The sequence below is a fragment of the Ornithodoros turicata genome, chromosome 8 (genome assembly GCF_037126465.1).
Source record: "Ornithodoros turicata isolate Travis chromosome 8, ASM3712646v1, whole genome shotgun sequence".
Taxonomy (NCBI): Eukaryota; Metazoa; Arthropoda; class Arachnida; order Ixodida; family Argasidae; genus Ornithodoros; species Ornithodoros turicata.
In genome coordinates this window covers 34,740,677-34,763,365 of record NC_088208.1, presented here as the reverse complement: position 1 = coordinate 34,763,365, position 22,689 = coordinate 34,740,677, and the positions used below count along the sequence as shown (strand labels likewise).

Sequence of the window (22,689 nt, the reverse complement as noted above, 5' to 3'; positions counted from 1 at the left end):
ACAGCATATTCAAGCTTCGGACGGACAATGGATGTGTACAAGGATAACTTCAGATGCTGAGGTGCCTGATGAAAGGTGCGCCTAAGATAACCCAAAGTACGGTTAGCGTTGCTTACAACATACTCGACATGTGCTTTCCAAGACAAATCAGATGAGATGAAGACGCCCAGGTATTTGTAGGAAAGAACCAAATCTAATGTAAAGTTATCAAGAGTGTACGACTGGCAGTGTCCACGGACTCGTGTTATTCTCATGTGTTTACATTTGTTAATATTGAGTTCCATGCTCCAAGTGTGGCACCATGTTAATATGTTATTAAGATCAGACTGAAGAAGCAGGGCATCAGACTCCTGTAAAATTTCTTTGTATAGAACACAATCATCGGCGAATAGACAAATAGACGATGACGAAATACACTGCGGCAGGTCGTTAATGTAGATTAGGAAAAGGAGAGGACCAAGCACGGAACCCTGGGGCACACCAGATAGTACGGGAGCTAGACAAGAATCAGCGTCGTTAATGGTTACGTATTGGCTCCTATCAGAAAGGAAGCAATGCAGCCAGGACAGTACGTTAGTATCAATGTTGAGTGCACCGAGTTTATGAAGTAGGAGACGGTGCGATACTTTATCAAATGCCTTCGAGAAGTCAAGGAATATGCAGTCGGTCTGGGACCCTTGGTCAAGAACAAAGCTTAAGTCGTGCACGAATGACACCAGTTGAGTTTCGCAGGAAAATGATTTCCGAAATCCATGTTGACTATGATGAAAGAAAGAGTTGGATTCGAGGAACTGTACCAAGTGGGAATATATGACATGCTCAAGAACTTTGCATGAGATGCTGGTAAGAGATATTGGACGATAATTGGCTGGGGAGTGTTTGTCACCGGATTTGTGAAGGGGAACTACCTTTCCAGTTTTCCAGTCGCTCGGAAGACAACCATCTTCTAATGACTGCTTGTAAATCATAGATAACATTAATGAAGAATAACAAGAAGTATTTTTTAGGAACTTTGAATTGATACCATCTGCACCGGAACTTGATGACAGCCTTAACGACTCGATGACCGTTTTAATCCCGTAGGGATCAATGGCAATGGGTTCCATGACAACGTGATTCGAAGTAGGAATGTGAGGTAGGACGGTTATTGCAGTGTGAGAAAACACACCACAAAAAACATTATTAAACACATCTGCACACTCAAGGGGAGGGATTGGCTCGTCGGATGAGTCGATTAAGGTTATGCAGGAGTTGCGCTGCTGATGGTTATTAACTGTATTCCAGAACTGTTTCAAGTTATTTTTAAGCATGTCTGGCAATGAGACGGAAAAAAAGTGTGCCTTAGCTTCCTTAATGGCGTTTTTGTACTGAGAAGCGGTCTCATGATATCTACTCCATTTGGTGGCGCATTGGGACGCTTTGGCCGCTTTGAAAAGTCGCTTCTTCCTATTACAGAGTCGATTAATATGTCTGGTGTACCACGGAAGCTTTGAGTTGGAATGTATGTATACGAGAGGAATGTGTTTGTTGATGAGTTCTAAAGCTTTGGCTTTGAATAGTGACCAGTTATGCTCAACAGAGCGAGAAGTGCTATAGTGTATATACTGTAGCCATGAAGATCTATCCTATTACATAAACGGGCCGAAAGTACTTGCGATTTACACAACCAATCGAATGACTGTGTGTGCAAAACTTCGGCAGTGACGCGTTTTCACTAAACCTCTACCCGAGAAACGTCATCATGACGTTGGTAGACAGACTGAAACCGAAACAGATCGGAAGGTGAGAGCTGAGTTCCACGAATGGGCATTTGTTCGCTGCCTAAAAAACTAGGACCGAAGGTCGCGTCCCTTTCATGAATCATCGTAATCCCGTCAAGACCGTGGCTTTCGGGCGCGACCTTGTACGCCACTAGCTTTGAACATAGTTCAACTCTACCAAATTCGTGACGCTGTCGAACACTATGACGTCATTTGTTTACAAACAGGTAGAGATCTATTCCGGCAATATTCGGAGTATATGATCCAGTTAAACTTTCCGTGAAACTAGCACACCACATGATGACGTGGACCTTTACTGGTATTCGTCGTGGAATGCAGGGAGACTGCTAACCTCTTGCAATATCCCAGAAGCCGAAGGTACACCGCTTGCGGCGCACTATAGACTGAAATAGACAGCTCGCGTTTCGTGCGTTCTGAAATGTTCAGCTGTTGAAAGATTGTTTCTTCCGACTAATACACTCGTACGACATACTACCGACCTCCAAACACTATAGGTACAGCTTCGAGCGGCCAAGCCAGGACCGGGTGGTGTACCATTTGAATGAAGATTTCAGACAAAGTGTGTCACAAGCAGTACACTTTCAGGTAGACTTTCAGAAGTAACCCATGCTGAATGAGAGTAAAACAGCTGTTCACCACCACAATTTTCGTGTTTACTGCTTCGTGTTCATGTCCACATTCCCATTCAGATGTAAGAAAGAGTGCGTTTTATTGAAGGACTACACGAACATCAACACACATACAAGGCACAAAACAGAATACCCCCTAACTTGACGATCAGTCTTCTGTCCCCCTTCCCCGACGACGTCCCCCAGAGTTTTGACGCACGATGAAAGCAGCACATTAACAAAACCAGATCAGTTTATACAACAGCAACAGAACGTACATCACGCTCATCGTTGGAGCCGTCCGCGCAACGTACATTTCTCACAGGTCAACTCACTCCGGCCGTCTTCTTTTCACCAGTGCAGAACACAAGAAACAGTCGCGTAGCGCCGAGAAGAAGCTGCGTAGTGCATGCCAAACGCGAGTGTTGCTCTTGACCAGATCGTCCGTCTGAACGCAGGCGTCCCTCGTGGCAGAGTTATCCGCCGCCGCCGATGGCTCAAGCTCTGCATTCGTTGCCACTGCCATGCTGGTGTCTCTGGGAAGATAGAATGATATCCTCGCCTCAGTATATGCATCCGAGGCATAGTCAGTTTGGAAGGTTACCTGGTATCTGACTGTGCGGTATTCTTGCTAATGGAGCGTTGTTGAGCAAAGTCGTCGCCAGCAGATTTAGGGAGCTTCACTTCTTGCATTTGACCGCAGTCCAGGACAGCTGGTCCGCTGTACGGCTGTGGCAGGACCTGCTGAGCGCCTAAAGAAGCTTGGTCTTCTGGAAACAGTTCATAAGTTTTACTCGTGAGTGTGGGCAGTTTTCCACAGCGCCCGACCATGTGGACTAGTAACTACTTATTACGCAGTAACTAGTTATAACATTTTCCGCAATTGCATCGCAGGTGTATCTGCGAACCTACCAGATATACTCAGATTTGCCGTGGACATTGAAGATGAGGGCAACGGGCTATCGGCATCTATGGCTGCAAAGGACTCTTCCACCTCTTGTCTCAGGTCGTCCACATTCATGGGGGTGCTGTCACTTCTATGCATGCTGTAACTTGCCGTTTCTTCCGAATAGGATCTGTTGGGAAGACTCCATGACGATGAGGAAGCACCCACGGAATATATAAGAGTGAAGCGACTCACTTGGGTTCATGGTGGTATCGGGACCGCACCCCATGTGCTGCACTGCTGATGCCATGAGGATGCCTCGTCGGCGGAGATCCGTCTCGACACCGTAAAGTGTCTTTTGAGGACTCTGCATATCGTTTCGGTTAGTGCGCACTACAAATGCACAAAGAAAACTGAGTGAGGTACCTGAGTTAGATTTTTGACCGTCGGATAGCCTGCCAGCCAGGTCATGATGTCGCTGTTGCTCCCCTAACACAGGTGCAGACCTCTTTGTTTGGGCCGCGTACCTCGTAGTCTTCCGGAGCTGCTCCGCTTTCGGGAAAAGAAAGCCTATGCATTAACGATTCTTTTATGCTTTGTTGGACTTGTGCAAACACGTATCGTGTCATATGTCCAAGTTGTGTCCTACATAAATGTGTTGACAGAAAATATGACGACGAAATCATGTGGCGGAGGTCTCGTCAAGATTTATTGTCCGCAAGTTGCAAGTCCTCAATGGTTGCGTTCAGTGGCGGCCCCAGAGTCATAACTCTCTCCACTAAGCGGCCAAGCGCACTTCCGATGCTCGTAACTCCAGTTAAAATTTCCGACACCTTCTCAAAAGCGGAGTCAGGGGACCAAAGAAACTGGGACGACGGCGAGGGGACGTAGTTCCGCAAGCTAGCGGACGTGTTTTGATGCATGGATGCCTCGTTTGACCTGCGCGGATTTGCAACGACGAACGATGCTGAAAAATATCGATCAAGAATCAATTGATCTATCGGTCGATCGATGCACTAAATGATAAAGGTGGTGGTAAAGTTGTTCAGTTGAGAGTACGCAGTTGTCATGTTGTCTTCGTCCGTGTCTTTTGGGCTGCGCTACAAGTACGAGTGGTCGATTCACGTCGGGAAACTAACCATCACTAATCACCTGCATTAGCGGTGGTGTAAGAACGCAACGACTCAGCCCTTCGCAAGTTTATTCAATGCTACGCATTAAATAATAACGTGCCTGCAATGTCTGTCGGAAATAGGTGAGAGCGAAAGCGTGGGTCCTCGCGAAGCAGGATTTGAAGCGTTAAGCAGAGGCTCCTTGTGGGGTTAGACTCACTCCCTTTGGAGCGCAAGGGTCGCGACTCAACGAACCAAATGTGACCACTGCACCAACCCACATCCACAAAGCTGGCCGCGCACTTTCGTATACTACACACAAACACACACTTACCGGTGGAGGGTTGACCTGGTGCTCCCCGATGGTTAAGCTGGCGTAGTTTTTCGTTGGCGACCTCCACGTCCTTGTGGCGCGAATAGTTTTTGTCCCCTGTTTTGAAAGACTTTGCGACAGCCCTGCCGAAGCGGCCGATGACACCTTTCTTTCGCCGTTTTTTGCTAGTGGACGAGTCGTCTCTGTGAGCGGCGGCCGCCGCACCGGCCGTCGACGCGTCTGCGCTGCCGTCCGTGTAGAGGATTGGCATAACGGGGTGACGGATTTTCAGATTGGGTTCTTTCGCTGCGCTCGGCGCTGGGTCTCGTGCCGGGTGCGGCACGTCACCCGTACGTGTTCTCCCCGTGCGCCGAATTCCCTAGCGGCCGTTCCTCGTCCTTCTCGTAGCACGATGACCGGCAGCTTTCGCGACATCCTGCACCCTGGAGGCGCTACGGTCCAGAAAGCTTTATGCTGGTATAACGCTGCTTCGCGCGTATTATTCGTAATGTGAAATCTAGTGCAGGCCATCAGTATCTTATTGAACCAATAATTATTTAAAAGGAAAACAAGTCGTATGAGGACACGCGTGGTATAAATCAGATTTTTAGGCTAAGTTATTGTAGACAAAACTTAGTATCGCCCGGGCGAAGGCCAGTCCCCTGAAGGCCTTCAGGAAATTTAACTGAAGGCAGGTCAAGACGATAGAGACGTCATCTGATACGCGTCATAGCACATTGACTAATAGTGCTGTGCTACCTCGGTTACTGCCCGTCGATTGGTTATGTGGAAAACATACTGTTTTTAGTTGTGGTAGAAAGGTGACCGTTGTCGCCCTGTCACTGTACGGTGTCACCATGATGTGTAGACAAGACAAAACTAATACACGATTTCGTGTATGGTATCTTTCGTGAATGATGATACGTATTACGACGGCTCTGACACACTCCCGCTTTCTCAGGGTTTTCTCAACGAGCTGCCGATAACGAAATTAATTATACCCGGGTAAGTCCTTCTCATATTACGTTGTCGCTATCCTATGGCGCTCTGATACCATAGCCAGTTCTTTAATTTGATAGTTGCAAACTTGGCAGCAAGCTCCTGGGACTTGGGCCCGGATTTCTCGGTGCGCTTCAGCGGATGAGGGAACGGCGACACCCTTGAGCTAGCAGCCTTGAGCACCTTGGAGCTCTTGACCCTAAAATGAGACTCAGCAGAAAAACCACGCAAACGGACACAGAGTAAACCTCCTTCGTATGGAGTGTTTATATTGATGAATTTGCCTTCACGAAAAATCCAACGGACGACACTCAGGGATAGAACGGTACACCTCCTGGTCAGGTGCATATACACTACAACATACAACATTCACATGGGCTACGTTGTCCTTGGCGCCGGTGCCCATTGATTTCTTCGCATCCAATAAGTTCATGTACGTTGGAGAATTTGTGGTATTCCTTGACCCCCATGGAGCTGTGGTCCTCGGCTCTTTGTAAGTTGTTGGATATAAGCACCCGGTTCACTGATCAAGTTCTGAGTTCTCCGAGTCATCTATTGCTGAAAAATCACATAAAAGCCCGTATGGATCCGTACTGACTCCTTTGTCCACGAGCGATATCCTATCAACTGTCTCTTCCACTCGCACAGGTACCTCTGGAGCACTGGAACCATTATTCTTAGGACTCACTTCCAGAGGGTCGGGTGTGGTACGTGCGGTGGTCGGTAGCTCCGGTAGCCTTGAGACGGGTGTACTTGGTTCATACACTGATGGCGCTGGGAGGAGGTGTATCTTATGTTTTCTTCGCTTACTAAAGGCTACATACAGCACACTTCCAGCTGTGATGAACATGAAGGAGATGATGATGAGTATACCGAACGTCTCAACCCACGGCACGAGGATGACGAGGACGAATTTGAGGAGGTCCATGAACACGTTGATACTGTACTGCACGCCGTTCACAGAACCACGTTCGTCGTCCGACACCAGTTCTTGCAGGAAGTGATTGACAGTAAGGTCAACGATCCACAGGCCTGGAAATGTAGAATACAAGTAATTTTTGGTACATTCCATAGATTACAGGTATGGAAGTACCATATTAGTTTATAAATTGAACTAGAAATTTGAATTTTCTCGTAGGGCATACGGTACCAAGTATAGGTCCGACGTCTATGCACATAAATAATCAACTTCGAAAATACAGCTCAAAAGCATTTTCAAGATGCGACCACTGCAGAAACGTTCTGATTTGAGAGATGCACCGTATGTCTTCGATAATTACCTTATCTCATCCACACTCATCGTCTCCATTGAGAAGACGCTCAAAGCGACCCCTACAGCTGGAATGGTTGCGTTCCTTAACGCTACACAATAACTGTCCTTGTAGTCTTCTGGTACCTTTCTAGTAACAGTAGGAAACGATCACTTACCAAACCTTGCTAAGCACATCCCAGCCAACAGCAGTATGACAGAAGTGTACTTCCGCTCGAGCGTGCTCATCACAGAGCGCAAGTCAAGCACATCCCTTCCTACTGCTCTTTTCGTGATATTACTAACGTGCTGCTGAACTTGAGAGATCCCGTCGCCACTAACACCAACGTCGCCACCGCGTCCTTTGTGTAGTCTCGTGACGTCGAATGGACTTCCAGGAGCCCACACGGACCCTACGCACAGCGTGATACAGGCCAGAAGGAGGCAGAAGCCATACAGGCCGGTTTTCTCGAGTCCAACCCTGCTGCTCATGTATGGATAGGCTACTGTGCCCAAGATACCCACGCAGCCCGTCACCGCACTCATAATGCCGACCGTTGACTCGGAAACTCCTTGACTGCAGATGTATCCTGATGTGAAGTAAGAGGGAAATGACTTATGACTAATACACGATAAGAAAGAATACTTTCTGGTGCGGCCGCTTACCAACGGTGATGCTGTCGAACATGAGGACTGTCATGTAGGTGAAGGCAAGGCTGAGACCAGCCAGCAGTACTTCGTGCTTCAGGTACACCAACCACCCACCAAGGTAGTCCGAAGCCTTCGCTCTGACCCTAGCTGTCGTAGTCGCGGGGACTGCTGTTGATATTGCTGGAAAAGATGGTGTTGGAAAGGACGTCAAAACTCTCTAGTCGCGCAAAGAATTACAAAGATTTTTTTTGTTCCGTGTTAGCACCGCGAAGCAACTGTGGCTATGAGCGGCGTACAGACATGGACAGATGGAGAGAGGGCAGCAAGAAGGAGTAGGGGCCAGAGGGGTTAGAATGCGGCCTGGGCCGACTTCAGGGGGGAGCTGTGCCCACATTCTTGTGGAGGGTCTTCTGAAAACCCAGGGAAGACCTCAGACAGCACAGCCGGTGGTAGGATTCGAACCTACCACCTCCCAGTCTTCAGCACGACCTTGTCGGCCGTGCCTCTGGTAATTACAAAGATAATACTGTGGAATGTTCCATTAGTGACAGGGCAAACAACCAAGGCAGAACAGACAGGAATGATTCTTCTCTTCATAACAATAAAGGTCATTAATAATGCTGACTCATCATTCTGCCCTCATCTCACATTTCTTCTGTGGGCGGGCATTCATTTATTGCGTACCTTTATTCCTCTGCCTAAACTTTAGTGCCAGCACCGGCACAGCAATGTAGAGATCGTGCAGGAGCTTGTATTCGATGTAGACAGAGATGATGTTCCAGCAAGCCAAGAAGATTGCACCCATGATTGGAGAGAGAGACATGACCTGTCCCACCAGTAGAGGGGCAAGTAACTTGGAAACCATGTCGATGCGGCGCACCATTGCGTTGAGCACTGCGCCATTTGGAGGATAAACACTCACAATATTATATTATTACGCGATATCCCCTCAATAAGTGCAGGACGGGATATCTACGTTTTGTTAGAGCAAAACCCACCATCCACCGAAGTCTTATTCGTTTTGCGCTCGAAACCCCGAGGCTACAGTAGCAGGACGTGCAAGAAGTTCCTTCGCTAATCCGTCGAAGGCGTAGCTATAGCATGTGGGCAAATGGAAGTTGTACACTACCTGATAGCTTCCTGGTGTCTCCGCCAGCCAGAACAGCCAGCCAGTCCTTCTCCACGCAAATGATGTTAGCTAGGCTCCCTAGACGACTTAGAACGGCCATTGTAACCACAAGGACCTGGGTCACCGCCTCCAACCACTTGCTCTGAGCGCTCCGCTGTCGATCGTCTATCATGAGAACTACGCAGATGAAGACAGCACAGAGGACCACTGTACAGTTCTGAAAGGCCAGACTGTACTTGGCCGCTGCAAGTACGTCACAAAGAAAAAAAAATCTTAGAATTACTCTGAGAAATGCAGGACCAAAGGTACATTGTGCGCTATACTCTTCATCGATAACGGCTCCGTGCTCCCTTTCGATTGAATGTCTGAGAGCAGGGACACACCTCGTAGCCTGGGTGTCTTGTCGACCCAACGGCCGATGGGAGCACCAAGAAGAATAATGGCGATGCATGCAGTGAAACCGTAGATCGCTGCCAGGCGTAAGGAGTCCGGGTACAGCTTCACGTAGAAGAGTCCCACAGCGAAAGACCACATGTTGTCTCCCTGTGGCATACATAATGTGCATATACAACATTTCATGTGCCACGCACACGTTTCATGTACATGTATATACTATAGCAGAGTTCGAGGTAACTCGCTATACAAGTAACTCGTTACTGCAACGTTGTTCCTTTTTTTTGGTAACTTGTAACTTAACTCGGTGCTTTTGTGGCCGTGGTAACTTTCAGAGGAACTCGTTCCTTTTTCAGGTAGCTTGGCCAAAGTAAGTTAAGTTGAGTTCCAAGTTACTTTTAATTCGCTTTTCACTCACGTGCACACATTTTCTTGCTTTCTCTCTCCTTTCTTCTTTGCATTTTTTGCCATAAAACGTGATATTAAATCAGTGACAATATTTGATTCAGGAAGTAAGAACCGCTGCCATTGAAATGAAGCTGAACCATTGTGCGCCCACAGGGAGTAAGATGATCTAAGCGTGATGCATTCCTGCGCAGGTAACTCAAGGTCTAACTCAGCGGCTCACGCGCGCTACACCAGCGTAATGCTATTTCGTGTCCGAAGTAACTTGGAAGTAACTCGTGCTTTTTTTAAGTAACTCAGTAACTGCGAGTTACATTTCAGACTGAAGAACTTGGTTATGAACTTAGTTACATTTTTCACACGGTAACTGAACTCGTAACGAGTTCTTTTTGACGGGTAACTCCTCAATCTATGACTAGAGCATGTCACTTTAAAGCTCTGACGATTGAAATCGAAATTGAAATGAAACGGTTCTGAGGTATATTTTCTCACCCAGGAGGACAGCGCTCGGCTGACGTAGAGCTTCGTTGATTTTCGCCACCTGTATTTCACGCGAGAGTCACCTGCAGACAGAGACAATGAGTTCACTTACCGAACTACGATGTTAAATTGAGGAGAAGAAATTCTTACGGCTCTTCCACCGATAGGGCGCTTTGGTCTTGACGTTGTCCGGCGTTTGTGGAGGACTTGAGGCACTTTGGCAGTCGAGGCTTCCCTCTCGACCGAGCCGCACCACGTACACATTGGAGTAGATGTTACGAAGCATGCTTGTTCCTTCTCACTTCTCTAAGGGCTGGGAACAGAATTAAAGGTTCCTGACAAAATATATGCCTATAGCCGCCTACGTAAGATCTACCTGTTGCTGCCATTCGAAGTTGATGTTGATGTTGGCGGAAAAAATAATAGGAAGAGGTTGAATTCGTCACATTCCAAGTTATCTCGTTGCTGCCATTCAAGTTAGTGAATAAAGAGACAGCGATTGTGATACTAATTATTATTATTATTATTGTTATTATGGTATGGGTATTACGCCAGTATGTACCCAGTAGATGTCACGTGCGATGGCCGTTCGCTACGTTGGATATCGCGTGTCTATTGATGTTACTAAACGATTGCGAAAAACGGCATATTGGAGAAGGCGAATGCTGGTACACCAAGTATCTTCATCCTCCCTAACGGTACCACGTAGATATCACGTGTATTATGCTTTTTGCAGTGTGTGCGACGTAGCCACTTCAGTGTAAGTTGCAGGTTCCTGCACGACTAATGGCCCATATGGTATGTGCCACCAGGTGCACTCGAGTTTTGCCGTTTATTAAGTCCCAATTGAACTTAACAAGTATAATTGTTCTTAGAACCACCAAATATTACGTAATGATATCCGTGGAACGTAGTTCCAGAGACAAAGCACACTGTTTAGCGTGGATTCTGAACATAACTTCTTGTTTAATATTTTTTCTTCCTACGGTGCATTAATGTTTTTCCACTGTCCTTTCTTGCGGACGACGTGATTATGGTGCCCTTCGATGGTCGCCTTATGTACGCTCAGTTTACTATGAACCAATCCTGGAGAATCCTTGTCTGACAGATTACTTGTCTGTCATTGAATTCACAGCTAAAAAAAAATAAGTAGGCTCGTTCCTGGAACTGTGTAGCAGCCTGTTAGCCACTTCGCCCTTTTTCTGCAATTCCTGCATTCCTGCAGTCATTACTACAGCGCTCTAAGAACCAATGCAGACCAGGATTGAACAAACAGGATTGAAGTTGAACAAACCCTTGTCCCAACTGGACGAAGATCACAGCAGAATGCTTATGATTTGCTTCCGTTTACTGATGTGATTGTATAGTCGATGAACGCAGACGTCGGCAAGAAGGACAGCATTGTACAGAGCTTCAAGAATGACACAACCGTTGTCCATAGTGCCTCATTGAAGTTACTCGAACACGCGCTATGAAGCTATAAGTGTAACTATTCTGCTGAGAGTTTCAATAAAACAGCACAACTTACCAGTTCAGCCCCGAGCTTTCAACGGTTGAATAGTCAACGGTTGCATGCAGTTGCCTTTACGCCGTTAACGCCCGCAACGCAGTAAGCACGCACTGTTTGCAACCAATCCACCTAGACGAAATGAATCATTTTGACGTACAACTGAATCTCCTGCTGCACAGCATGCTGCGTATAGTGCCCATATGTGGCCTGGTGCCTTTGAAGGAACCGCAGTAAAGGGTCGGAGCGCCGCACTTCCAGCGTCACGCATATTCAGTTGTTTTGTCGTTGCACCGGTGGAATCTAATGTGGATGCCGAAGCACGTCCGCTTATACCCTTCTGTCGTCACCTGTTGAGTGGCACGTTGGAAGGCTACGTGCGGCACGTGACTTTGATGGATTGGGGTGCGCGACGAAATACCTCCGCGATCGTTACAGGGATCGCAGGTATATACGTATAACGATGATAAGAAAGTTTCAGAAACCTTCTCGATGAACATGGGACAAATCATCCGTGCATGGAGATATAGAGGTACCCGCTCGTTGGTCTAAGTCTTCTGCTAAGGTCTGCTAAGGTCGTGCTGAAGACTGGGAGGTGTTGGGTTCGAATCCTACCACCGGCTGTGTCGTCTCAGGTTTTCCCCGGGATTTCCCAGGCTTTCTAGGCGAATATGTCGGCACAGTTCCCCCTGAAGTCGGCCCAGGACGCATACTAACGCACCTGTCCCCCCATTCCTTCCTGTTGTCCTCTCTCCATCGGTCCACATCTGTATACGGCGCTCATAGCTACCGTTGCTTCGCGGCGCCAAGGAGGAATTAAAAAAAAATATTGAGCTACGATGTGGAACACGAAGAGGTCGGAGAATATAGGAACGGAAGTTTTCGTGTTGCGGCCTTCTTCTTTTTCTTCTTCTTCTTCTTTCGTGTTTCAGTTGACAGCTTTATAGGGCCCTCCAACGTCGATAGCCGTGTAGGTCCGTCCCTAGCTGTTGTGATGGAGAGGGAAAACGAGATAAGGGAAGAAGAAAGAGGAAGTTACACTGGGACGTTTGATCCAGCGAGGACTACTGGAGATGTGCTGTTCTTCGTTGTTCATCTTTTCGTTCTTGTGGACGATTGTTCGACACACTTTCTTCTCCGGCTATTCGTGTGAATTATTAACATTCCTCACAAAGCACATGCGTAGAGTCCAACACACGCGGATCTAACAGCGTGTACTCGCAGGTACTCGCAAGTCGCGTAAAGCTCAGGGAGGGTGGACGGAGTACCAGTTGTGTTCATATCCTTGTTATCCAGTTTTATTTTCTTTCCCGTACAGATAAACCATACAAGAATGGTTAATTGATACATAATTATGTAGTCTTCAGTGGTAATGTGTCACTCTCTGTCATCGCACGAAACACACACTGAAAACACACACAGCATAGAAATATGTGTAAATGACTCACTTATTCACTTCGGTAATAATAAACAAATTGACTGGTGTGAACTGTGTGATTCGTTGACTGGTTGATTGCTGGAAAAAAGTGAAAGCAACGGAGCCCTGCAATACACAATAGTTTTTATTGCTGTTCCTGTCTATAACGATGGATCTGTTGTTTGCCTATAACGATAGGATACTCTGTAACGAATATAACGATCATATGATGAAGGTAGCGAATTCTCATCTTATTCTTCGAGACTGTCCTAAAAAAATTAAAAAAAAAAGTCACAAGTGCACGTCCAGAAACCAAGTCGAGGCGACAGTAGTAGTATTCAGTCTGGTATAATTTCAAAGACGCCTTCTTGCCTTCGGTTTGTTCGACTGCTGCATTTTGGCACTATAGGTATTACCCCAATTTTAAGAGTGATTCAACATGCGCTCGCATATTGACGTTATGTCGCGCGATTCATGTGTAACATTCCCCCAGTTACATTACGTGCATAAGTTTGTTGTGTGCCAAAATATTTTTTGGTAACTAACAGTGTCACTATATTTTTTCTTCTTTTTCATTTCTTTTTTTCTTATTAAGAATCACTTTGACTGCGTAGCCGCGATCGTTTCATACAGTATATAGTTACGTTCGCGGCAGAAAAAGCTTTTATGTATTGTTCCCGTTGTGTTTCTTGCGCCGCCATATACACATTATCGGTATTTGTTCAGTCAAAGCCTGAATCCTCGTCCCACATGTTTGTTGTGTCAAGTTTTAGAACCAGTCGCAGAAATAACAGCGTGCTTAGAATTATACGCAATATAATAATCTGGGTATTTCATTCCTATTAAACTTTACTGTACGATTTATGCACTTTATAATACTTTATTAAACTTACTAATGACGCAAGGAAGCCCTTCCAGGTACAGCATCGCCCAGGCAGCACGATATCTTGACCCAATATCGGCTGGATATCGGTTATACTGGTTCAATACTGGACCAATATTGGACCACTATGTTGTGCTGCTTGGGATCATGTTATTAAGGTGTTTGTTTTTGTTCCCCACTTCTCTCAGAAACAATCAAGGACGTTTTTTATGGATGATCCCTATATACCGATGAATGCGTAATATTTATACGTATAATCCATGAGTCAGTTTGCGCAGCTCAGTCCGGTGTTTCTTCTATTTTCAGCTTCTTAATTTCCTGCTTGTAGATGAAGAAGTAGCTCGGCGTTCGCATTTTCTGCAAGGGGAAAAAAAAAAACTATCATGAAGTATCCTATATATAGTATCCTATATCATATCCTATTGGCATTGTATAGGAAGAATATAGGAGCGGTCGCTTACAACATCTCGAGCAGTGCGTGTTGCTCCATTTCGAATGAGGATCTGCCCCATCGCTGTCACTTGTGGAAGTCCCATCGCATAGTGGAGCGGTGTCCTTCCCATCTAGGATGAAAAAAGGATGCCGCACGTTGAAACATACGTTTGCTTTCTAAAGGACACTGTTGTCCCTTGAAGTTGTGATGAGAAGATCACGGTTTCCATCGAATATCGTAAGTTGCGAACCATTGTATTAAGGCATTCCGATGCTAATAGGGGTAGCAACAGCTGTTGTGTACAAGGGCCATTTACCTAGATCGATAACAGCAGTAAGCGATCCGTAACCAAACGTTCCGGGTTAGAACAGGGACTTTTAACGCGCATATCTGATTCGTTGTCATGACACATTCCAGTCGTTCAACCTTCCTCTAAAGACAAGCGTGCAGAAGCATGTGCGCAGTACAGAGACTCACCTAATCGCATTATCGAGAAGTAATGAAGGTAAAGCAAGGTCAGCCTTGCCTAGTGTGGGAGTTTGTAAGCGTTTAACGCGGTATATGCCTTACGTTGTCGGGTAGATGGACAGCGTCAGGGTTGGCTTTGATGAGGGCGGACATGATGTCGCAGTTTTCGGCCAGCACAGCGATGTGCAGTGCGCAGCGTCCTCTGTGGTTCTTAGCCGTCACCAGAGCAGAATCTTGCCTCACCAGGCTCAGCACTCCTTCCAGATAGCCCTTCCTCACGAACGAGTGCAGTTCATCTCGAGCTTTCTGGAATGGAGTCCATTAAAACTTCTTTAATCGTGAATGCAACGTTATCATGCAGCGCACGATAACGTTGGGGGGGGGGGGGGGGGAGTTGTTACAACATCTTTTGGTACTGTTATGGAGTAGGGGGCTGCTGGTGGAGAAATTCCACCCTTGAGAATTGTTAGTTCTTGCTGTGACCTGTCGAACTGATAAAAACCAACAGGAAGGGACGAGAAGCAAGATAAAACTACATAAGCACAATTATCGACCATATAATTAAGTCGCCTGAGGATATAGCATTCGCCAGTTAGGAAAGGGCCGGACAGCTCTCCTGTCTTCCTGCTGCGCATCACTGTATATAAACTTATGATATGGCTGAAGGCAATATATACCTGGAAGTCAGCAATGTCCTGCATGAGCGTCTGCATGTCTTTAAGTTCATACTGCTGAAGAAGCGTGGTGACATCTCTACCGTGCCGATCCGCCACCTTAAACGCTTGGTCGTAGCCTTGGTGTACCAAGCGTTGGATGAAGTCTTCCCTCTGTTCGAGGAAGGCGTCCAGTACGTACTGGTCGATGGTGAGCACATTGTCCTGTTGACCTGCATCTCGTGCTACGTCTCTCGCTGTCTGATAACGGATGTCCCTCTCAGCCAAGAGGGTTTCGCCCTGGCGTACCAGGGCGTAGAAGCAGCCGTCGCGGTGGGAGTGCGACGCCGCGAAGTGTAACACAGTTTGGCCTTGTTCGTCCTGGCAAAAGTAAGGGAGCGTGATCAGAATGAAATGCCGCTATATGCGGATTCCGCGTATAAGTCACTGACCCGTCCTCCTTGAGTTTCTCGTCTATTGGAAGATATATACACTGCCTAAACTGTTATCATATTATTCGTTATGCTTCGTACAATATGAAGGTCACAGAACCCGTGCTGGTCATCTGCCGATGCCTTGAATCTATAGCCGCCAAACCCCGGACTGTGTGCCCATGCGCGCTATCTCAAGGACATAAAGGCTGAAGTCATCTTGTAAGACGAGCTCAGTGCTCTCATGAACCAAGTGTCATGGAGCAAGTGCCCATACCAGCGCGACTTACGTCTTTATTTATTTTTTATTTTCTAATACCTACCTGCCTGTTCTACAACGTTACGTCGTTTCTAATTGGCCACATAGTCTCGTTTACAGAGTGTCTAGTTTACTAACGTGGCCTTCTTGGCACCTAGGAAGAACCGTGCAAGCGAAGATGCTGCAGTTCATTAGCGTCGACCCTGTAGCTCATTAGGAAAATGTCCCGATATGGTTACTTACGTCTATACGTGATTGCCAGGTCTACTTACGTATTGCCACGTCTGGTGCGTTAGCGTCTGCAGTTTCGCTTTTCCAGTTCGTGATATGATCGTACCTTTTGGACAACGTATCCATACTTGCCTTCATCTTGGTATGGTCCCCCATGTATAGAGCAGCTTCCTCTTCGATTGCTCGCTCAGCGTCGGCTTCGGTTATTCCCGTATGCGTCACACTTCCGTCGCTACAAGAAAGATTACACGCATTTCTGTTCACCGCCGTTCTGATGCATCGGAGAGAAAGCATATTGAGCTACATGTTCAGACCTATTTTTTTTTTTTTTGTCGGGACGAATTTAGACGCTTGTAATGCCTCATCTAGACAAACGTTTTCAATGGCTATTGTCGTATCACTGTCAGGGGACAAAGTGTCCCGAAAATATTATTGTATAATGAGTCCTTTCTTTTTTTTTCTCTCTCTTATATTCGTTACTTTTGCCCAATTTATCGTTGTGGCGATCATTACGTTACTGATCGACTGCTAGCGTGGGTGACTGGAGAGGAAAGTGAACGTAAACATGTATTAAGTGAAACGACTTTATTTTCATGATAAGGTGTACAATATTCGTATACATTCTACGCTAATTACAGAGGATAACACAGCTGAATTCTACCAGGAGGTACTAGATGTTACTTCTTAGTACTACACAAGGAAACGGCTTAGTGTGTGATTGCACTAAATGTGTGAGTATATGGGACTAAGTGTACTGCGAGTGTAAATAATGAAGGGTACAAAACGCTCTTCTAGTCTTTATATAATAATAGTAATAATAATAATATAGTGAATAGCACAATGACATGTGGCACAGGTACATCACAGGTATTGACCCATGCATGCAAAGAGGGACACGTAAAATGCTCCAGATTGATTGACTCATGCTTAGTGTCACTTTTAATAACGGTAACTGTACCGTTTCTGCACAGTGTAACCCGTGTGCTGTGCCGGTGTAAGCCATAACGTATTGCACAGATTGTCATCGAAGAGTCAACGATATTTTAATGACCGACGTTATTTAGGTGTCAGTGTTCGAAACCATATTTTCATTGGTTGGCCGCACGTATTTCTCACTGGTGTCGCCATCGTATGACAGTCCTCTAAACTTTTTTCCTATCCTTTTGCTTAAGGCCATACTCAGCGAAAGTGCTGAACATAGCCAGCACCAATGTTATTAGTTCAGGCACTCTGCAAGACACTACCCGAGTTACTATAGGTCGTAGTGTGGCACAAATATTGCCAATATAAGAGGGCGCTGTTGTCGTCCTCGAGTGTCTTTGTTGTCAAGTCTTTGTTGGCTTTGTGTTAGCGACAGATGCTTGACGAAGGATGCAGTGTCCTGGCGCTTACGTGCAGGTACACTCTAAGAAAAAAAAAAGGTAGAATATCCTACCCAAAGTGGTAGCAGGACAGTACTTCTATCATTTCGTGCCAATCCACACGCGCCTTCTCCCCCGCGGGTATAAACGGCGGCGTCTCTTTCCCTTGCTCCTCTCTCTCACGTTTGCTCTAAGAGAAAATTGTAGAATTTCTTAACCAAGCAGGTGGAACGAGTTTCTACTCTGCAGTTATACCCAAAAGGTAAAACTGGTTGGAGTAGAAATGTGGTCGCAATGCAGCTCTACCGAAATGGGTAGAAAATCATACCTTTTCTTCTTAGAGTGATAGTAGTGCTGCCTTACTGGACCATTGACTTTGAGTTTGTACCCGATTCTGAGGTATGCTGATATAAAAGTTCCGCAAAGTAAGAAAACCCGGCGAGTACCAGCCTATAAGCCCCGTATTTGTCGCAGTATAGCCAATGCGATAGCCAAAAATGTTAGGTCCCCTGAATGCTCATTCTGAGTATTAACGAGCACGACGAGTAATTGAGTACGACCGACATAGATCGGAATTTATAAATATCGTGCATGGCACCGCAGTGTATAAGGTGCACGTGTAAACGGAAACTAGAGTGATAAAATACGTAACAGATGTAGATAAATGTTACGCCTTCACAGTTAAAGAAAGCAAAAGAGCAACGTACAGTTGCCAGTTAAGTGAAACTCTTACTATGACATTAGCTTCGCGAACTCCAAATAAAAACGTCATTCCCAAGCTTATTCCTACATGTTAAACACGTATGTGACAGCTCAATTTTTGGCCGCACCGCTCTCAGTCACTGACGCGTTACCTCTAAGGCACTAAAGTGCTGCTCATAACAGTTCCTTCTGTTTCGTGGCACCTTTTTGGGGCTGTTACCCGATTATGGCTTACGCGTAGCATGCGAGTGCCACCTGCCTTCGTGCTGAAGAAACTATATAGTTAGTGCTGGTGTGATACGACGCTACCACGTCAGTCACTATGCTGTGCATCGTAAATGCATTACCTGTTTTATAGATACAGTACGTGGATGTATAAAAATGCTTTCTAATTAGGATGTAGCATAATTTGTGCATTATAATATATTAAAAAAACAGCAATATTCATTTTCTGTTTGATCCCTGTTCAAATTGATCCCTCTGTGTTGCTGCACCTCCATCACATGGTTCCTTTACCTTGTAGCCGACGAACTGTTTGACTCTGTTTTCGTTGATCCTGTGTCTTCCTCCTGCTTTTTTGTTACTTCCTGCAACGTAAACAAAGATTGCGGTTGTCGTCTAGTATGACCAACGAACTCGGTTTGATGCATACAGTAGGTTATGAAAACAGAGAACAAACAAGACAACGATAGGTCCAGTGATACACTGACACTTGAACTAACACTTTTTTTTAACGTTCCAAGCTTTACTTTATTTTTTATTCCTTATCTATATCTATCTCTGTCAAACAGTACACAGGATTGGAGCTGTTCTAGTGGTAAAAAAAGCTAGCAAAAATGTTTTCCTGGAAAACAATCTAACATTGTTTAATCTCACAGTTCTGATAGTGAAATGAATACCAAGGAAGAAAGTTTAGTCTTCCATCCTTTGCTTTATATCAATCACAAAAAAAAAAAATCTGATTTCAAAATGAACTTAACGTCTTCTAACATTAAGTATGTCGTACCGGCATTGTTTTGTGTGGCTCAGCCGCATCCATCGTGGGCTTCCTCACTTCAGAAGCTCTTTCCGTCAGCCACGAAGCCAGGTACTCAGCCGGGTCATCTGGCCGCTTTTTAACCACAGCGAGCAGGCCCTCGATGAGTGTATCACCGACGGACGACATCAGAAACTGTTTGTCTTCCGGAGGGCGGTCCTTCTCGAGCATATTCTGCACAAGTTGTTTGACGTCCTCCGTTGGGGAGGTGATGGGAGCTGCGACCTTCTCTGACGTATGCTGGGCTTTCGTCGGTTTCACGGTTTTCGAGGTCATCGTCTCGGTCACCGGTTCCACCTTTGCTACTGGCTTCTTTTCCTGTTTGCTTTCAGGTTCTGATGCCAGCGGTGATTCAGCTTCGTCTTGCGTTTCCTGCGATTCCGCGGAGCCAGCAGTTTCTGCTCAAAAAAAAAAAAAGTGTTCATAGTTAACCTAGCGGTGTCTGGTAGTAATATAGACTTGTCGGTTTCAACATGTACTGATGCAAGCGGCCGTTTCAGCCTTTTTCTAGCGGTATTTATTGTACGAGTGAACAACAGAAGTATTGAAAGAGATTGAAACATTTATTTTACTGAAAAACAAGCTTTCGGACGGAGTCCGTCACCTGATGAAGGACGGATTCTGTCCGAAAGCTTGTTTTTCAGTAAAATAAATGTTTCAATCCCTTGAAATACTTATCTTATTCACTAGAGAGTGCTAGACTTCTCCCATTTTTTGCCCGTTAGTTTCCTACGAGTGAGCAACAACTTTGTTCTGCTGACGGTGATTTTTGTGTTTGTCGCCACACACGAAGGTGAACAAATATTTTTTGTATGGATGAACAAACGTGGCACGCTCCATAATTTGCATATAAAAAGAGAAAACGAAATCGATTTCGACACATCTCGGAAAGAAGGTTTTGTTACTACGAGGTTGCTTCACCTAAGTACACCGACGTTCGGCAGGAAAAGCACGCTTTACAGGGAGAAACGAAGGGAACTTCACAACTGGGCAATGGCTCCAAACGTTCTCGTGTGAACGAACCATAAAAGCGGTGTCGAGAATCTAAAGTGTGACGCTTTGAGGTGTCTTATGTGTATAATTACCAGTAGGGTTACCTTCTTCAGGTGTTGGAGGCCTCTTCCACACGTTCACTGAAGCCGACTTGGTGTCCTCGCCGTTAATCACCTTGTAGTTATCGAGGAGGTCTCGAATGGTAAGCTCCTTGGTATGATTCAGGTAGTATTCCGGCGTATGGCCCAGCTGAAAAAAACGAGTGTCGACATCACGAGCAGTTAATTTTGTCAACTCACCAATCGGTTCACTTGAAATCGTTGCGCATGACTTTAAAATCATACGCCATGAGGTAAATCTGTCTATAAACGCGCGTTGTCACAACTAAAGATGCCCGGCCACGAAAAAAAAAACAAAAACAAGAAAGAAAGAAATGCGGGAATAAGATGGGAAAAACGCTTTTCCTCGGCGGCTGAAAAGTTGCCCAAACTTCTTCTAATTTTAGTCACTGAACAATGCAAAGTTCGTTTGTTTCCAGTTCTTTTTTTCTCTCTTTTTTTTTTTTTGTTTCTGGAATAAAATTTGATAAGGCTGATAAAATGGCACAGATGCAGGCAAGCTGGCGGACGAAGTCCATTGAAGGTGAAGCCTCAGCTGGGGCGGACATGGATGAACACAAGACAAAGGGACATTGAGCGGCTTTGTTTGTCTCGTGTCCCTTCATGTTCGCGCGAGCTATGGCTGCATCAGAGATGGCGTTCTTCTATTTCGGCAAATCAAAATTACCGGGAATTTTGCATTTTCATATATCAGCTTTCTACGTTTGCTAGTTCTAGTGAAGCATTGCGTTAACGGTAAAATTATCCTAAATTGGTTATATTTGCAATATAAACAAATTAAATAGATTCTTCAATTCTGCTTGATTAAATTCTTATCAATTCCTGATTTTTTCTCTGAGGTTCGCTAATAAATCCAAGTCGCGGAAGAGTGAGTTTTTTTCTTTATTTAGTTTTTCAGAAATGAACACACACACAAAAATAGTTTTTCTTTTCAGCGGTTCAAATTTTTTCAAACATTTTGCATCTCCAGTCACAACATGCCCACACTTACTTTGTCTTTGATGGTGTCATCCGCTCCAGCAGTCTTGAGAATATCAAAATATTTCTGGCCCTCAGCGACCACGGCAGCATAGTGAAGGGGGGTTCGCCCTTCCTGTAAAAGTAACGTGACATAAATAACGTGCATGACACCGACGAAGAACTTACATTGTCGGGGCCATCGAGTGTTTCGGGAAAGCGCTGAATGATGAACTCCAAAACGTCGGTATGGCCGTGCAGAACAGCCAAGTGCAGTGGACTGGCACCCAGTTGGTCTCTGCTCAGCGCGAACCTCTTCCTCGTAAGCACTTGTTTGACTTCGTCTAGGTTCCCTCGTACCACTGTGTCGTGCACACCCTTTATTTTGTCCTGAAGGGGCATTCATGCTTGAAAGATTGACTCTTACACAATAAGTAGCACAGCATTCTATCCTCCAGTGATGGCCAGTAGTTAACTACATGTAGTTAAACTGTACATGTAGTTACCTGATTGTAGTTAAAAAGTAGTTATCAACTACTTGCAGAAATTTAGTGTGCAACTACTAGTTAAACTACTATTTTGAGTAGTTAACTACAGTAGTTAGGTTACTGCAGGCGCCAACTACTTCCCACTTTGCCGCAAGCTTTACGGCACGATTGTGCTTCCGACTTTTACCTTGAGCTACTCGTTTGATGAGAACGGAGGTGCAGAGCAATTGTGTCGTGCATGTGTACTAAATCTTCACTTTTATCGCTGCTTGTGATTCATATTTAGGTGTCCAAGAACACTATAGAATGGGATTCGTGTTGATGGATAACGTTAAGTAGTTAGAGATGTAGTTAAAATACATTGCAGTAGTTAAAGAAGTAGTTTTAACTACCTCCCCTGAAAAGTAGTTGAACTACTAATTAAACTACTCGATTGCAAAGTAGTTAGTAATTATAGTTAAACTACTGTAGAAGTAGTTAATGGCTATCACTGCTATCCTCCATGGCGTTTGTGATGCCCAAGGCTGTAAAGTCATCACTTAGTAACGTCTAAATGTTTATAATAGGGTGCCTTTTAAGTATTTCGTACTCCAATTCTGTATGGTCAACTGCGGAGCTGTAATTACAATCTTCCCAAATGGAATGGACGAACCAACAGTTTTCAGGAGAACTTTGACGACTTGACTCACATATTACGAAAAGGAACTAATTTACTTCTGTGCTTCAGCAGTTGAATATTGTTTCA

At 45.3% G+C, this 22,689-nt stretch overlaps 3 protein-coding genes across 4 annotated transcripts in view; all 3 read right to left on the bottom strand.

The window, feature by feature from the left end:
* Positions 1-2,471: 2,471 nt before the first annotated feature.
* Positions 2,472-5,109, bottom strand: LOC135366189 (uncharacterized). Of its 2 annotated transcripts, none has more exons than XM_064598852.1 (6): positions 4,722-5,109; positions 3,702-3,827; positions 3,531-3,642; positions 3,302-3,465; positions 2,994-3,159; positions 2,472-2,925 (listed from the first exon to the last, which is right to left on the bottom strand). In XM_064598852.1, the coding sequence occupies exons 1-6, from the start codon at positions 4,969-4,971 to the stop codon at positions 2,721-2,723; spliced, it is 1,023 nt and encodes a 340-aa protein (XP_064454922.1). In that variant the 5' UTR covers positions 4,972-5,109; the 3' UTR covers positions 2,472-2,720. The 2 variants fall into 2 exon arrangements, with proteins under 2 accessions (XP_064454922.1, XP_064454923.1); XM_064598853.1 differs by having other exon boundaries at positions 2,994-3,156.
* An 851-nt stretch (positions 5,110-5,960) lies between these two features.
* Positions 5,961-11,789, bottom strand: LOC135367104 (solute carrier family 40 member 1-like). The gene is made up of 9 exons (XM_064600216.1): positions 11,535-11,789; positions 10,157-10,319; positions 10,019-10,089; positions 9,112-9,271; positions 8,729-8,971; positions 8,284-8,493; positions 7,615-7,779; positions 7,128-7,538; positions 5,961-6,731 (listed from the first exon to the last, which is right to left on the bottom strand). Exons 2-9 carry the CDS (start codon positions 10,290-10,292, stop codon positions 6,220-6,222), a joined length of 1,908 nt encoding a protein of 635 aa, XP_064456286.1. The 5' UTR covers positions 10,293-10,319; positions 11,535-11,789; the 3' UTR covers positions 5,961-6,219.
* Positions 11,790-12,901: 1,112 nt separating this feature from the next.
* LOC135367588 (uncharacterized) overlaps positions 12,902-22,689 on the bottom strand; it is a 38,115-nt gene continuing 28,327 nt past the window's right edge. Inside the window, exons 20-29 of the mRNA XM_064600878.1 lie at positions 21,646-21,846; positions 21,491-21,592; positions 20,485-20,629; positions 19,358-19,785; positions 18,868-18,938; positions 16,421-16,520; positions 15,392-15,748; positions 14,817-15,020; positions 14,275-14,376; positions 12,902-14,170 (exon numbers count right to left, since the gene is read on the bottom strand). Coding sequence (XP_064456948.1) covers positions 14,093-14,170; positions 14,275-14,376; positions 14,817-15,020; positions 15,392-15,748; positions 16,421-16,520; positions 18,868-18,938; positions 19,358-19,785; positions 20,485-20,629; positions 21,491-21,592; positions 21,646-21,846 — 1,788 coding nt within the window. The 3' untranslated portion in view covers positions 12,902-14,092. The remainder of the gene's footprint in view (positions 14,171-14,274; positions 14,377-14,816; positions 15,021-15,391; positions 15,749-16,420; positions 16,521-18,867; positions 18,939-19,357; positions 19,786-20,484; positions 20,630-21,490; positions 21,593-21,645; positions 21,847-22,689) is intronic.